This window comes from Trifolium pratense, linkage group LG5 (assembly GCF_020283565.1).
Source record: "Trifolium pratense cultivar HEN17-A07 linkage group LG5, ARS_RC_1.1, whole genome shotgun sequence".
NCBI lineage: Eukaryota > Viridiplantae > Streptophyta > Magnoliopsida > Fabales > Fabaceae > Trifolium > Trifolium pratense.
Window position 1 is genome coordinate 45,626,602 of NC_060063.1, and position 12,904 is coordinate 45,639,505.

General features: G+C 32.0%; 2 protein-coding genes across 3 annotated transcripts; one reads left to right on the plus strand and one right to left on the minus strand.

The window, feature by feature from the left end:
• The first annotated feature begins 480 nt into the window (after positions 1–480).
• LOC123883170 lies at positions 481–5,914 on the plus strand. 2 transcript variants are annotated; one of them, XM_045931904.1, is made up of 10 exons: positions 481–778; positions 892–954; positions 1,856–1,937; positions 2,478–2,552; positions 2,797–2,863; positions 3,048–3,093; positions 3,360–3,466; positions 3,654–3,723; positions 5,416–5,498; positions 5,599–5,914. In XM_045931904.1, the coding sequence occupies exons 1-10, from the start codon at positions 599–601 to the stop codon at positions 5,630–5,632; spliced, it is 807 nt and encodes a 268-aa protein (XP_045787860.1). In that variant the 5' UTR covers positions 481–598; the 3' UTR covers positions 5,633–5,914. The 2 variants fall into 2 exon arrangements, with proteins under 2 accessions (XP_045787860.1, XP_045787861.1); XM_045931905.1 differs by lacking the exons at positions 5,416–5,498; positions 5,599–5,914 and adding an exon at positions 4,372–4,489 and having other exon boundaries at positions 485–778.
• A 1,739-nt stretch (positions 5,915–7,653) lies between these two features.
• On the minus strand, positions 7,654–10,639 carry LOC123886776 (FBD-associated F-box protein At5g18780-like). Its single transcript, XM_045936064.1, has 3 exons — positions 8,892–10,639; positions 8,601–8,789; positions 7,654–7,848 (listed from the first exon to the last, which is right to left on the minus strand). Exons 1-3 carry the CDS (start codon positions 10,107–10,109, stop codon positions 7,654–7,656), a joined length of 1,602 nt encoding a protein of 533 aa, XP_045792020.1. The 5' UTR covers positions 10,110–10,639.
• Between the last annotated feature and the right edge of the window lie 2,265 nt (positions 10,640–12,904).

Here is a 12,904-nt window from a genome sequence, read left to right on the forward strand (position 1 = left end):
TTAAAAGTGTTCATTTTATTATATATAAAAAAAATATTCATCCAAAAATGTTGTAGGATAGTAAAAAATAAAAACAAGTATCTTGTAAAAAAAAGTACATAAAAACAAAAAAATAAAAATAGTACAGGAAAAAAATAAACACAGGATGTAGGCAACGTAAAAAAAATGGCAACAAGCAAATAACTTAGTATGATTTAATATAAATTTTAAAAGGAAAGTTTTGGTATTTTCAAATAAATATGAGGATAATTATGTCAATGTAATTAAAATTATAATAATTCATCTCTCCTCACCTCCCCTCCCCTCCAAATCCCCCCAATTTGGGGGGAAGCAAAAATTGGTCATTGGAGGGATTTTGCTCACCTCCCCTCCCCTCCTCTCCCCTCATAAAATTTGAACCAAACACAAAACATTTAAAATATTCTCTCACCTCCCCTCCCCTCCCCTCCAAAAACCCCGAACCAAACATACCCTTAAGAACTTGGTTACGTAGTTACAAAAGCAAAGCACATACCGGAGTCGCTCACTCTCAACCTCCGTCATCACCGCCACAAACGACGGACCTCACCAATTCATTTTCACCGGCGCAACCTTCCGAATGGCTATGCAACCATTCGATCCTTATTACCTTTACCAGCCAGATGAACGAAGCAACATAAACACGCTCTTCGTTTCCGGTTTACCAGACGACGTGAAAGCGCGTGAGATTCACAACCTCTTCCGCCGTCGTCCTGGTTTCGATTCTTGCCAACTCAAGTATACCGGCCGCGCCAATCAGGTACTCAATTTCAGTTCAATTCTCGATTCTATCGAGTGTTTTAGTTTCAATTTTGAGATTGAAATTTGAGAATTTTGTATATGATTGATGAAAATTTCGATTTTCTTTTTCAGGTTGTTGCATTTGCTACGTTTTTCAATCATCAGGCAGCAATGGCAGCGTTGCACGCCCTAAATGTGAGTGCCTAGTTTCGAATATTGCGTAATCCATGATGAATAGTGAGATTAAATAGCTTAATTTTATGAAATTATTGCAATTATCTGTTTTGATTGTTGTTCCTTGGAGTGAATGAACTTTTTGGTGCCATTTTTCTCCCTTTTTGGACTAAGGGGGTCATTGAAAGAGTGGTGGCGACTTTTTTAGTGCTTAGGTATAGAGTAAATATATAATTTGGTTCTGAAAATTGTAGGACTATATCAAACATGTGACTCTGAAATTGTAAATATTTAATTCGATTCGTCCCTTTGTTGGTATTTGGTGGGATTATAATGTCCGGGATACATTTGAGATCAAGTGAATAATATTAGGAATGCATTTGATAACTGATCCAGACCGAGAGACGAACCTGATAACATTTTACGATTCTAAGGATCATTTTGAAATATTGATAATGTGGAGGGAGGAGTTGATATGGTCCTACAATTTCAGAGATCAAATTGGGTATTTACTCACTTATAGATGGATTGAAAAATATAGTTTATGCCATGTTTATTGTGTTTTCATGTTATTTTCAATAAGCTCTTGAAGACAACATAGGAATAAGCACTTTTAATTAATCTCTCTGAAATTGCTTATTGAATTAACATTTAATTAAACCTGTTAACCAAATGCTTCCTGTAGTGATATTCTAGAAGCTATGAAGTGCACCTCATCAGAATTTGTTAATTTCAATGACTTCTCTTGACATATACTCTGAAGGAAGCCCTAGGAGTTTTAGTGGATTATATATGATGTTTCAAATTTGTTATTCAAATGTAGTGGTTTGTGATAGAAAGGGGACATATTTACAAATAAAATGTTTTCAATTTATAGAAGTTGGCCTTCGATCTAATATAATTTTTTCCTAATGATCGTCAGGGCGTGAAATTTGATCCTCAATCTGGGTCTGTTTTACATATTGAACTTGCCAGGTCAAACTCTAGGAGGAAGCGAAAACCAGGTAAATATATTATGCAGGACTGGTATGGATGAATATGAACAAAAATACGAGGAATGGAAAACATGGAAACATCAACTTTCAAGCTATAATGCATATATAGAATTTAGATATCTTCTTGTTTTCACTTTTATTCCATTCTTTTTATCCTTGAAACCATTTTTCTTCCATTCTCCCCCAATTTATTTTGATGAATTATGGACACAGTCAATGTGTTTTATAGAGTGTTCGGGTAAACAACTTAATTGAGCATACATTGAATAAACACATATCGTTAAAAGATAAAATAAAGTTAATCTATTCATATAAACTGTAAGTTGTTTTCATAAGAAATCTGGGGCATCTTATTGAAATAAGCTGAAAATAACTTATAGACCTGCGATAAACTATTTTTATAAGTTTAATCCAAACATTTGCACAAATGCTTATGACATAAGATAAGCTTATAATAGTTGTAAAGTGTAAATAAACTTTTCCAAACTCATACTTTTATAATTTTACTGCTTTTCCAGGATGATTAGTGGTTTTATTTTAAACGCACAGGTGGTGGAGCCTACGTGGTTATAGATAAAAGGTCAAAGGGGGAAGCCAATGTTCAGGGATCGTCAAGTGATGATGGTAACATTTCTTTGATTATAAATTCAAGGCACATAGACATTTTTTATTTTGAAAGGACTGATGATATGGTGTGCTACTATTTTATTTTTTACTACAATACATACATAGCTATTTGTAACATTCAACTTAAATTAGGTGGGTGATATTAGAATTTAATGAGTTAGAGAGTAGGAAAATGTGGCTAGGTTTCATATTATTGCCCCTCTTATTTTGTGTTGCTCACCTGCAATGTTTTTGCATTTAGGTGAAAGTGAGCCTGATGAACTATCAGAAAATGGCAGCGACCATGGCGATATAGCAACCACACAAAGGTTTATAATACAATTGATATTCATACCTTTTCCATACCTCAAGTTCAAAGTTCTGCAAATTGTTAACACAAACGAAACATGAATAATAAAATTACACAAGTATTTTAAAATTTCAATTGGTTCACTAAGAATATTTTTTTTTGAACAGCGTTCACTAAGAATATTATATCTTCTGCCTATGCAGTGGTGATGCTGTTGTTGGTTCTGACAATCGTGTACCTGTGGCAAGGGTAAGGAAAGCCTGGCATTAGCAATATGTTGGAAATTGGAACTCTTTATCTCAATGCATTTGTAGAAATCATAAAACATCCAATATTCTCTCATCAAATACTGCACACAGATTTTGTCCCTTTCTGTGTTTCAGCCAAACCATTATGAAACATGCAAAATTGTGTAGTTTGTTAATTTTAAAAAAATATTGTTTAGTTTGTAATTTTTTTTCTTTCATTTTCCCATTAAGCACTTATGTATCATGATGTTTTCAAATTGGTTGCAGGAGAAACATGGAAAAGGTGGTGGTGATGGAGGACCATGTTCCACTCTTTTTATTGCAAATCTTGGGCCCAATTGCACTGAGGATGAATTAAAGCAAGCTTTTTCTGGGTGAGTTGCTGCTTCTATTTCTTATTCATGGATTTGCCAAGGACGTCTAGTATTGTTAATAAAATTGGAAAAGCGAACCCGCTGCTTCTTGTTAAATCTAGATCCGACATTGTTCATCATAAAAAAATAAAAAATCATCTACTTGCTTTTGACTATAGGACTTAATGTCTTCAATCCATTATTCCAGGTATGCTGGATTCAACATGGTCAAGATGCGTTCTAGAGGAGGAATGCCTGTAGCATTTGCTGATTTTGAGGTAAGTCAGCTGTTCTTGCTGATTATAAAGCACACGCACAAAAGACACTAGGTGTCAAACTTTAAGACTTACATTAACTAATATACTTTGTAGGATACAAAATTAACCAACCTGGCCGTTGAATCATTAGATATTATCTGTATCATCAGATCTATAAATTTTAAATAATTTGGACACTCATTGGTTTGTTATCTAACAAGGAATATTTTCATGTATTTTTTTTAAAAAATATTTTTGGAGGGTCGGCTTAACGAGCCAATGCTATGGTTTCACAAAAATTATGACAGCCATACATGTCTTGATAGCCATACAACACTCCCCAAATAACGAGTTTGGCATTATTAGGCAACTGACCATTTTTTATATATTATCTTTTAAGTTGAAACAATATTATGATGTATGGATTTTTTTTGCATGAATTCTTTTAAGCTTAACTTTGAATTCAACGGTCAGAGTAGTCAATTTTGCATCCTACATAACATTATTAATTGGTGTAAGTGTTAAAGTATGACACTTGCTGTCATGTCTATATATACAGTATATAAGGCAACAATTTCTGTTTCACCTATTCCATGGTGCTTCAGTTATGAACGTTGCCAACAATAATTTGGATCTGAAATTCTGGCATTGGCCCTTGTTTTTCCACAGGCTTATGCATAGGCACAGATCTTACATAGAAGGAGTGTGAATTGGGGTAAAAAAAATAAAAATATATACAGTATATAGTAGGAATCATATTACGTCGATGTAATATATAGGCACCGCTGCACTTTTCGACAACTTTTCATCTGAGACCTGTATTACAAAATTCATTGTTGCATTGAAACTTGAAAGTTGTTATCACATAGTTCATATCATTTGCTTTTTCATGTTGATATAATAGGCATCATGGGTAGAATAGTAGGCATCACTTGAAACTTTGTTAAACGATGTTAATCATGACATATCCTATTGACTGTTGGCTTTATTGGTAGAATAGTAGGCATATGTTGTATTCATACATTGTGTGTGGCTGTCAGAGAGGAAAGGGCGCGCGGGGAGAGGAAATTTTATAGTTAACCTTTAGCAATTTGAGAGTTACAACAGTAAATTTTCAGATACTCTTTTCTCTGGAGTGATGTGCTGTGAAGTGCTCTTTTTAAAGAAACTCTACTTTTAAGTATAACGTAATATATATTATAAAAAAAAAAAGTATAACATAATACATGATAATTGATCATGTTCTTTGGGTCGTGTCATGAGTTTAAAACTTGTTTTTGCAATTTTGATTTTCATATTGGCATGCATCAGTTTGAGGTTTGAAATTCATCTGGAAACCATAGTTGTACAACTTCAGATGACCATAACTGTATAGTGGAACAAAATCTAATCAAAGTGAACATCACTAGGTGCAAAAAAATATCAGTTGGGCAACCTTGTAGTATGCTGCTAGTATCTCATGATTCCTAGACAATTGACTGTCACTTAAACTTATCAGAACATGGCATATGCATACCTCCGTTGAATTGAACATGGATGTTGAATAATATCTTTTTTTTTTTTTTCATGTCCATTCAGCATTTATTTATTTAGTAGAAACAAGATCTTGTTCGACCTTCTCTCTTTACTGCGTACCAAACTGATCAAATAACCCTTTCCCCTGAGTTTTTGCTCATTTATTGATGTTCTTATCAACCTTTTTTCTTTTGACAGGAAATTGATCAAGCTGTTAAGGTCATGGAGGAGCTTCAGGGAAGCTCACTCTCATCATCAGATCGGGGTGGCATGCATATAGAGTATCTTCTAACCTACTGGATTTTATCAATTTCTGTTCTGCTATGCTGGGTACTTCTTGTTTCTAACTTATTTTTTTCTCTCCTTGGTTATGCTCTCTAGATATGCAAGGTCTAGAATGAGGAAGAAGCGGTAGAAGAAATTTGCGCTAGACCATTTCTGGATATTCAGGTTCAATATAACAGGAAACTTTGTGTTCCTTCTGGAATAGTTGCAATATAGAGAAAAGTTGGTAAGATGTCCCATTAGCAATTTACAAAATGAGCACCGTTACGTCTGAACTTGGAATTAATTGAGTTGAGTTTTTCTTACCATTTGAGAGGAAAGGTTGCAAAACTTGACCCCTATATACAGTTGCAAAACTACTTTTAATATTTTATTGCAGATGCTAACTAAATGAAAAACAAAGTTTTCATCATATTAAGAACAATGAGATTTTATTGTTTAGATATGTCATAATATTTTTTTTTCTAAAATACATATTAATATATCTAAATAATAAAATGTGATTTGATGTATGCAAAAAACCATTTTACATTATTAATGCATATAAATTAAATTTATATAATTAGGATTTATAAATAATAAATACATGTAAAAAATATTCGTAACCCTTAGCTCAAGTGACAAATGTCAAAATTCATGGTGTTCCGGGTTCGAATTCGAAATCTACTATTTGTGTATATGAATTTCTTGTGGTATCTATCATTTTGTTTAGGGGGCTTGGGTAGTGTGCTAGAGACTTTGATTCAATCCTCAATTCCATTGTAAGAAAAATAAAAATAAATTATAACATTAATATATTCTCAAAGACAATAAAAACTATGTGATAAACTTATCCAATAAATTCCTCATAAAAAAAAAACTCATCCAATAAAATTACATGGTCCTTTTTTTTTGTTGTTGAGTAAATACAGTTGTATTAATTTTGTTGTAAAAGTTTTTTCTTCCTCCCAATTATACTCTTTTTTTTGACAAAAATTATACTTTTTTTTTACCACCGGTTGAATCTGGTTCGGGGCCCCTCCCGATCGCAGTTTTTTTTTTTTGAAAACTTGGTATCTGGTCTTATGACCGACTAATTCAAGGGGACCAATCCCACCGTCCACTTGCGGGACCCATTTAAAGCCAGAGTTTTTTTTGCTCTGTATGGACTTAGCCCACCGAAATTGGCATCAGTGGGAATCGAACTTGAGACCTTGAGAGGAGCATACTCCAAGGGCCCAAGCCAACACCACTCGACCAACCCCAAGTGGCTTCCTTCCCGCAGTTGCGGGGAATAAAATTATACTCTTCTTTTAAACTATTGTATTTACACTTTTATCATAATTATATAATACATAAATCCTAAATTGGGAAAAAAAATTAGTTAAATCTTATTGTAGAAAGGAACAATCGCACAATAAAAACAATATCTAGCCACTAGGGATAGGGACATTGCATTATATATGCGGGAGGTGATGTTCGAACTCATTCACCTTTAAGATAAAAATTTTAGCCACTAGAATTTCTTTTTTAAAAAAATCTGATATTGAAAATGAAAATGAAGTTTAGTTTGATCTTATTTTCCTAAATCATTTGATTGTCGTATATGCAAAATAACATTTACATCCAATACAACAAAATATATATATAGAAAATAGTATATGCGTGTAAACTACTTTTACACTATCATTCAATATCAATCGTGCATTCCGCCAAATCATCCCATTGGTTCACTCCAGTTATATTTTTTTTATTGCAATTGAGCAGAGGTCTTTATATTTTTTTAGTATATGCACTTCAATTATATTTTTTGCTCTGATAATAAGGTCTTTATAATAAATAAAATAATGATAATAAGGTCTTTGTACACTATTATTTCCGTATCTTCTGCGAATTTTTTTTTTGAGGTAATCTTCTGCGAAGTTTTTGTTTAGCCAGATCTTATCTTTTGCTATTTTTTATTATAAGAGATCTTCTGCAACTTTTGCAAAGTATTACTGATGTGTAAATAAATTAAAATAATATATCATATATATACTCGGTTAGAAACCCTATTCTCACTGAACCTTATACAAAAATGAAAAGCCAAAAAGTGAAAAAAAAATAATATGAGACTACGATTTCAACTCCAACGGTGGATAGAATTAGCGACTTGCCGGATTCAATTCTATGTCACATTCTTTCTTTTATTCCAACCAAACAAGTGGTCGCCACTAGCCTCCTCTCACCTAGGTGGAAGTCAATATGGCTCTCAGTCCTAACTCTCGACTTGGAGGACAAAACCTTCAAAGACTTCACTTCCTTCCAAAACTTCACATTCATAGCAATATTCTCACGAAACATCACATTTCCAATTCTTTCATTTCGCTTCAAATGTAGCAACAACAATTATACCCTAAAGACCTATGAAACTAGTATGCATCTTTAAGAGAAAGGACCCCACTATTAGAGTGAATCCATTTTAACTCATCCTTAGTTTTGTAAATGGGAATGGTGACATTATTTAATAATGACATCATATTAGGATAGACCGTAAAAATAAAGTGAGGAATGAGCTAATGATTATTAGAAACAAAATGAGCGGTCTTAGCCTATAAAAAAAGAATGAGAAGGACCGAAAATATTCAAAAGGTCCACCAAAGGGTTACCTAATCAAGAATCTGCCCATAAATTAATCTGGCCACCCTTACCAAGGTGCCATCAAGTATTTGTCAATAATATGAGATATATGATTCTTGGTACGTACCTGACCAAACTGAAGAATAAATATGATATTCATTTTTTTTTATACATTAATATAACAAAATTGAATGTGATATATGATATTCTAAAAGACCCTAGATCACAACATCATTACATATCTTTCATAAAGATAATATTTCCTCGAGTTGAATAATTTGGCAACGATTTTAACATGGTCCCATCATTTATTATAAATCTAGTGACTTGAACTTTGGCTTCTTTCAAGTCACGCCAGCAACATTTAGTAACATCTTTTTTTCTCCTTAGCGTTTCAAAAAAAAAACTGTAGTTTTAGACAATTAAAAAAAAAGTTAGAAATGAGACTTAGTCTCTTACAATTCATATTAAAGGGATGTGAGAAAAGATGACATACATACCTCAACGAATTGTTTGGTTTCCAAGTTATTCCAAGATATATATTCAGGTACGAAACACAAAAGTAAAAAATCTGCAATATCTGAATACAAAGTTTCATTTATTTCTGAATGAATCTCAATGTCTAAGTCCAAATGCTTGATACTTGGTGGAGGGGATGGAATATCCAAGAACACCGGTCTTGGTGCACCCTACAGGGCAAGCAAATACACACAAATTAAGTAAATATATATATCTATATAGTGATAGAAATTGAATGAATGAACTAAACAAAGTAGTTAATTAATACTCACCTCAGAACAAGAGATGGATAGAAATAGTGATATAAAAACATTTTGGGGTTTGATATTTTGGAGAAGTTCCCTCACGTAAAAAATATCAAAATCATAAATCGAGATACTAAGACAGAGTTGTAGTTGAGTAGAAATATTGTTTAAAAAAGATATAATAGGTTTTGAGCCATTAAAACCTTTAAAGTTACATGTCAATAGATTTGGAGCATCAATGTTGGCCACCTTCAAATTAGAGCAATCTGATACTCGTAAATATTTAAGTTGAACACTTGAAATATTAATCGTCTCAGACAGTATGCAATTCCATATCTCCAACGTCTCAAGAAATGGAAATTTTGGTAATATTTCAAGAAACCATTTTTCTGTGATGATAGTAGTATCATACAAAGACAAGAGTAACTCTTTCAAAAATTTGCAGCACTGAATAAACTCAATCTTAAATATTGGAATGCTCATATAATCATGGCAATAATATAAACTCTTAAGACTCGAATTAGCTTCATCGATATAAACCTCTTTTATTCCATCAACATAAACTGTCTTGAGCTTTTTTAGACCACGCATGCTCAAAGACTTCATACTGCCACTTAAAAGCATCAAAGTTATAACTTCAATCAAAGGACAACAAGAAATGAGGCACTCGATTGCTTGTCCATCTTTCAAAACGACTTCCAACAAATGTAATTCTCTCAACGAAAAAAATTTAATTGAATGATTCCTCAATGCTTCGTCGACTCTAATACCCCCTTCTAACACCAACTTGGTAAGTGATTTTATTTCAATTACACCCTTCGGTAAGACATAATAACATTCTCCCCGACGACCTTTCTCATCTTGGCTGATCATAGAACTATATTTAGGAAAACAAACATCTAAAACTTCAACACCACTTTCACTCACCAACTTCAAGCAAAGATCAAAATCATTTGACATGCATCCAAGAATATCTATTATAGAAAAGTTAAATTCTTTGATGGCCAACCTTTGCTCCCAAAACCTTAATAATCTGCTCTTTACATATTCAATCAAGTCCTTACTCTTCGACTCTGTTATCAATTCAATATTGTAGAAACATAAGATGGGAAAAGTATACCATGTCTCTAACCAAGCCTTTGATAAAACACTTGTCCTATAGGCATCTTCTTCTGGTAGCCTTGATAGTATGTTATGAAGAATGAATTTTGGTAGAATTGACAATTTGTCCTCTGCTTGTTCCATTTTTTATGTGAAAGCAACCTTTGAGACTCTGTTAAATTATTCATTAATCATGTACGTTGCAAACAATCACGCCTTTAATAAAATAAATTTTTATGCTATTAACTAACCAAGGTTTTAAATTGTAGTTGCGGTCGCCGATGCGGTAACAGTTGCGGTTGTTGTGAATGCGGTCATTGCAGTTGCTACAATGACAATGCGGCTGTTGCGGTGTGAAATCATTTTGAAATTTCACAAGCTATATATAATATGAAACTACTATGTAACTACACTATTTATCTACTGTTGTATAGTCTTAGTTTATTCCACAAACACTAATTTGAATGCTCTTAAAATGCACGGTTGAAAGATTGTTAAAAGTAAGATTTTTCATTAGATTTGACACAAATTAGGATTTGAAGTTCATAAATTTTATTTTTTTGTGAGAAAATTTGAACAAACATTCGCCAAAAACATCTGATGCGGCTTTTGATGCGGAATGGAAGGAGAAAGTTCTCCTAAAAGAGATTTGAGATTGGGGACGATATTTTATCTCCCGGCTGGCGGACTCCGTCTCCGAAAATTTTATTAAAATAGCATGTATTAATATAAATTTAAGATTTTTAATTATATTGTTACATGCTATCTGTATACATTTGTTTATATATGACGTTTATTACTGTTATAATATTCACAATAATATTTTTTTAAGGTTGGAGGATCACCACGAAATCAGTGGAAATCCGCGGGGATGGAGATGAAAGAAGAATACTACTCGAAACAGGGAATGATGACGGAGATGGGGGACATCTTATATAATTTGTGAAACTTGAAAACAACTTCAGTCGCAAGCCACAGTTATAACAACCATAATGACTTCAATCGCAACAACCACAATCGTTACCGTATCCGCGATCGTAATTTAAAACCATAGTATTAGCGACCAGGAAAATGTATACTTAAAGAGAAATAAAATATGATGATAAACAAAGAGAAAAAAAGGATACGCATTCTAACAAATGCATATAGACAAAGAACACATCACAAATAACACAAATTTTATAAAAGAAATAGAGTTGCGTACCTTTCACAAATTTTCTCCTCCTTTTCACCTCTTATTTTATTCTACATGTCATTCACAAAACCTCTATTTATAACAATAACAATTTATTTAATAAAAAAAAAACAATAACAGTTTATCTTTTTTTTTAAAAAAAAAAAAATTAGGTTTAATATCTAAAGAAAACGTTAGAGAAAAAAAAATCTTAAGAAAACTGATTCAGTTATAATATTGTAAAATACTTTTGTAAAATACAGAAGATTTTAAAAGATTTGATCAAAAAAAATAAATAGAGGTTTTGTAGGATTTAGATTTTAGATTTTAAATGACTAGTTTAACAAAAAATAACTTAAAAGTGGATTTAGATTTTAAATGACTAGTTTAACCACAAAAAAAAAAAAATCTTTTTAAAAGATTTTGTAGGATTATTACTTTTAAGACTTTATCCAATTAATTTAAAAGATAGGATTTTTCAATTCAGATAGATTTGTAATACAAATTTTTAGGATTTTAAAGTAATTTATGAATTTTTTTTTTGAATCAAACAAACATAACTATGAATGTTTAAGATTTCAAAAGACTATTTTATTTTTTTTTGACACAAGACTCTTTTTTTTAATATGTGTAACAAATTATTTTTTTTTTTTTTAAAGATGTAACAACTTATTAGTAACTGTCGCTTATAAAAAAAACTTATTTTAAAAAAAAAATCTTAAGAAAACTGATTCAGTTATAATATTGTAAAATACTTTTGTAAAATACAGACGATTTTAAAAGATTTGATCGGAAAAAAAAAATAGAAGTTGCATAGGAAATGTTGCACAATATGAATAAAGTGACTGGTAAATACTTATTTGAATAAAGGAAATATTTTGTATTATGCATGGTGGTTGTCCCATCTTATTCCTTAAATAAATAAATAAATAAATAAACAACTGTCCCATCTTATATTGCAAACACAACTGGAAGGGCAATAGTTAATATGCATAAGCCTTTTCTTATGTATGGTGCATAAGTTATTCACAGTCATCAGATGATTTTACATGTGTAATAATCATAACTGAAGAACTTTTATTTTTGCTTGATCAATTTCGGCCACATTTTATATGCGATTCGATCACCGATTTCGAAAACTAATACCGAAAACATTCATAAAATCGAACGACGATCAAAACGGTATAAAGAACGTCGAGTTTCGTTAATTATTGAGGGAGAACGAACCGGGTCGACAAACCGGATCGTCGCGACCCGTTCCTGCAGAAAATGGATGAGGAAAATGATGAATAGTGACGCGTCTCCACACACACTCTCACTGGCGGGGCGTAGAGGCGCGTGCGGTGCCAAGGAGACTCCAATTTTTTTTATTGTTTTTACAGAAAAATAGTAAATAATTTTCTGGGAATTTTGGGACCAGTTAGGTATTTTTCTGAGACCTGAAACTATTTTTAGTTAATTAAATGAGGTAAATATGCTTTTATAAATATCAGATATTAATAAAATTTTCCCAAAATTTTATTTAGGGTATTTTGAATTATTTGGAACGGTTGGGGATACCTCACTCTCTCCGTTTTTATATCGTCTTAAAATTTAAAATTTATTTCACAATTTTTATTAAGGGTTAAATATGTTTTTGGAGAACAACTCTTTGAAACCATTCCACAACAAAAATGGTTTCATACCGTTATACACTGAAACCATTAGTCTAGCTAAATGGTTTCATGGCGTTATACACCGAAACCATTATTATAGTTAAATCTTA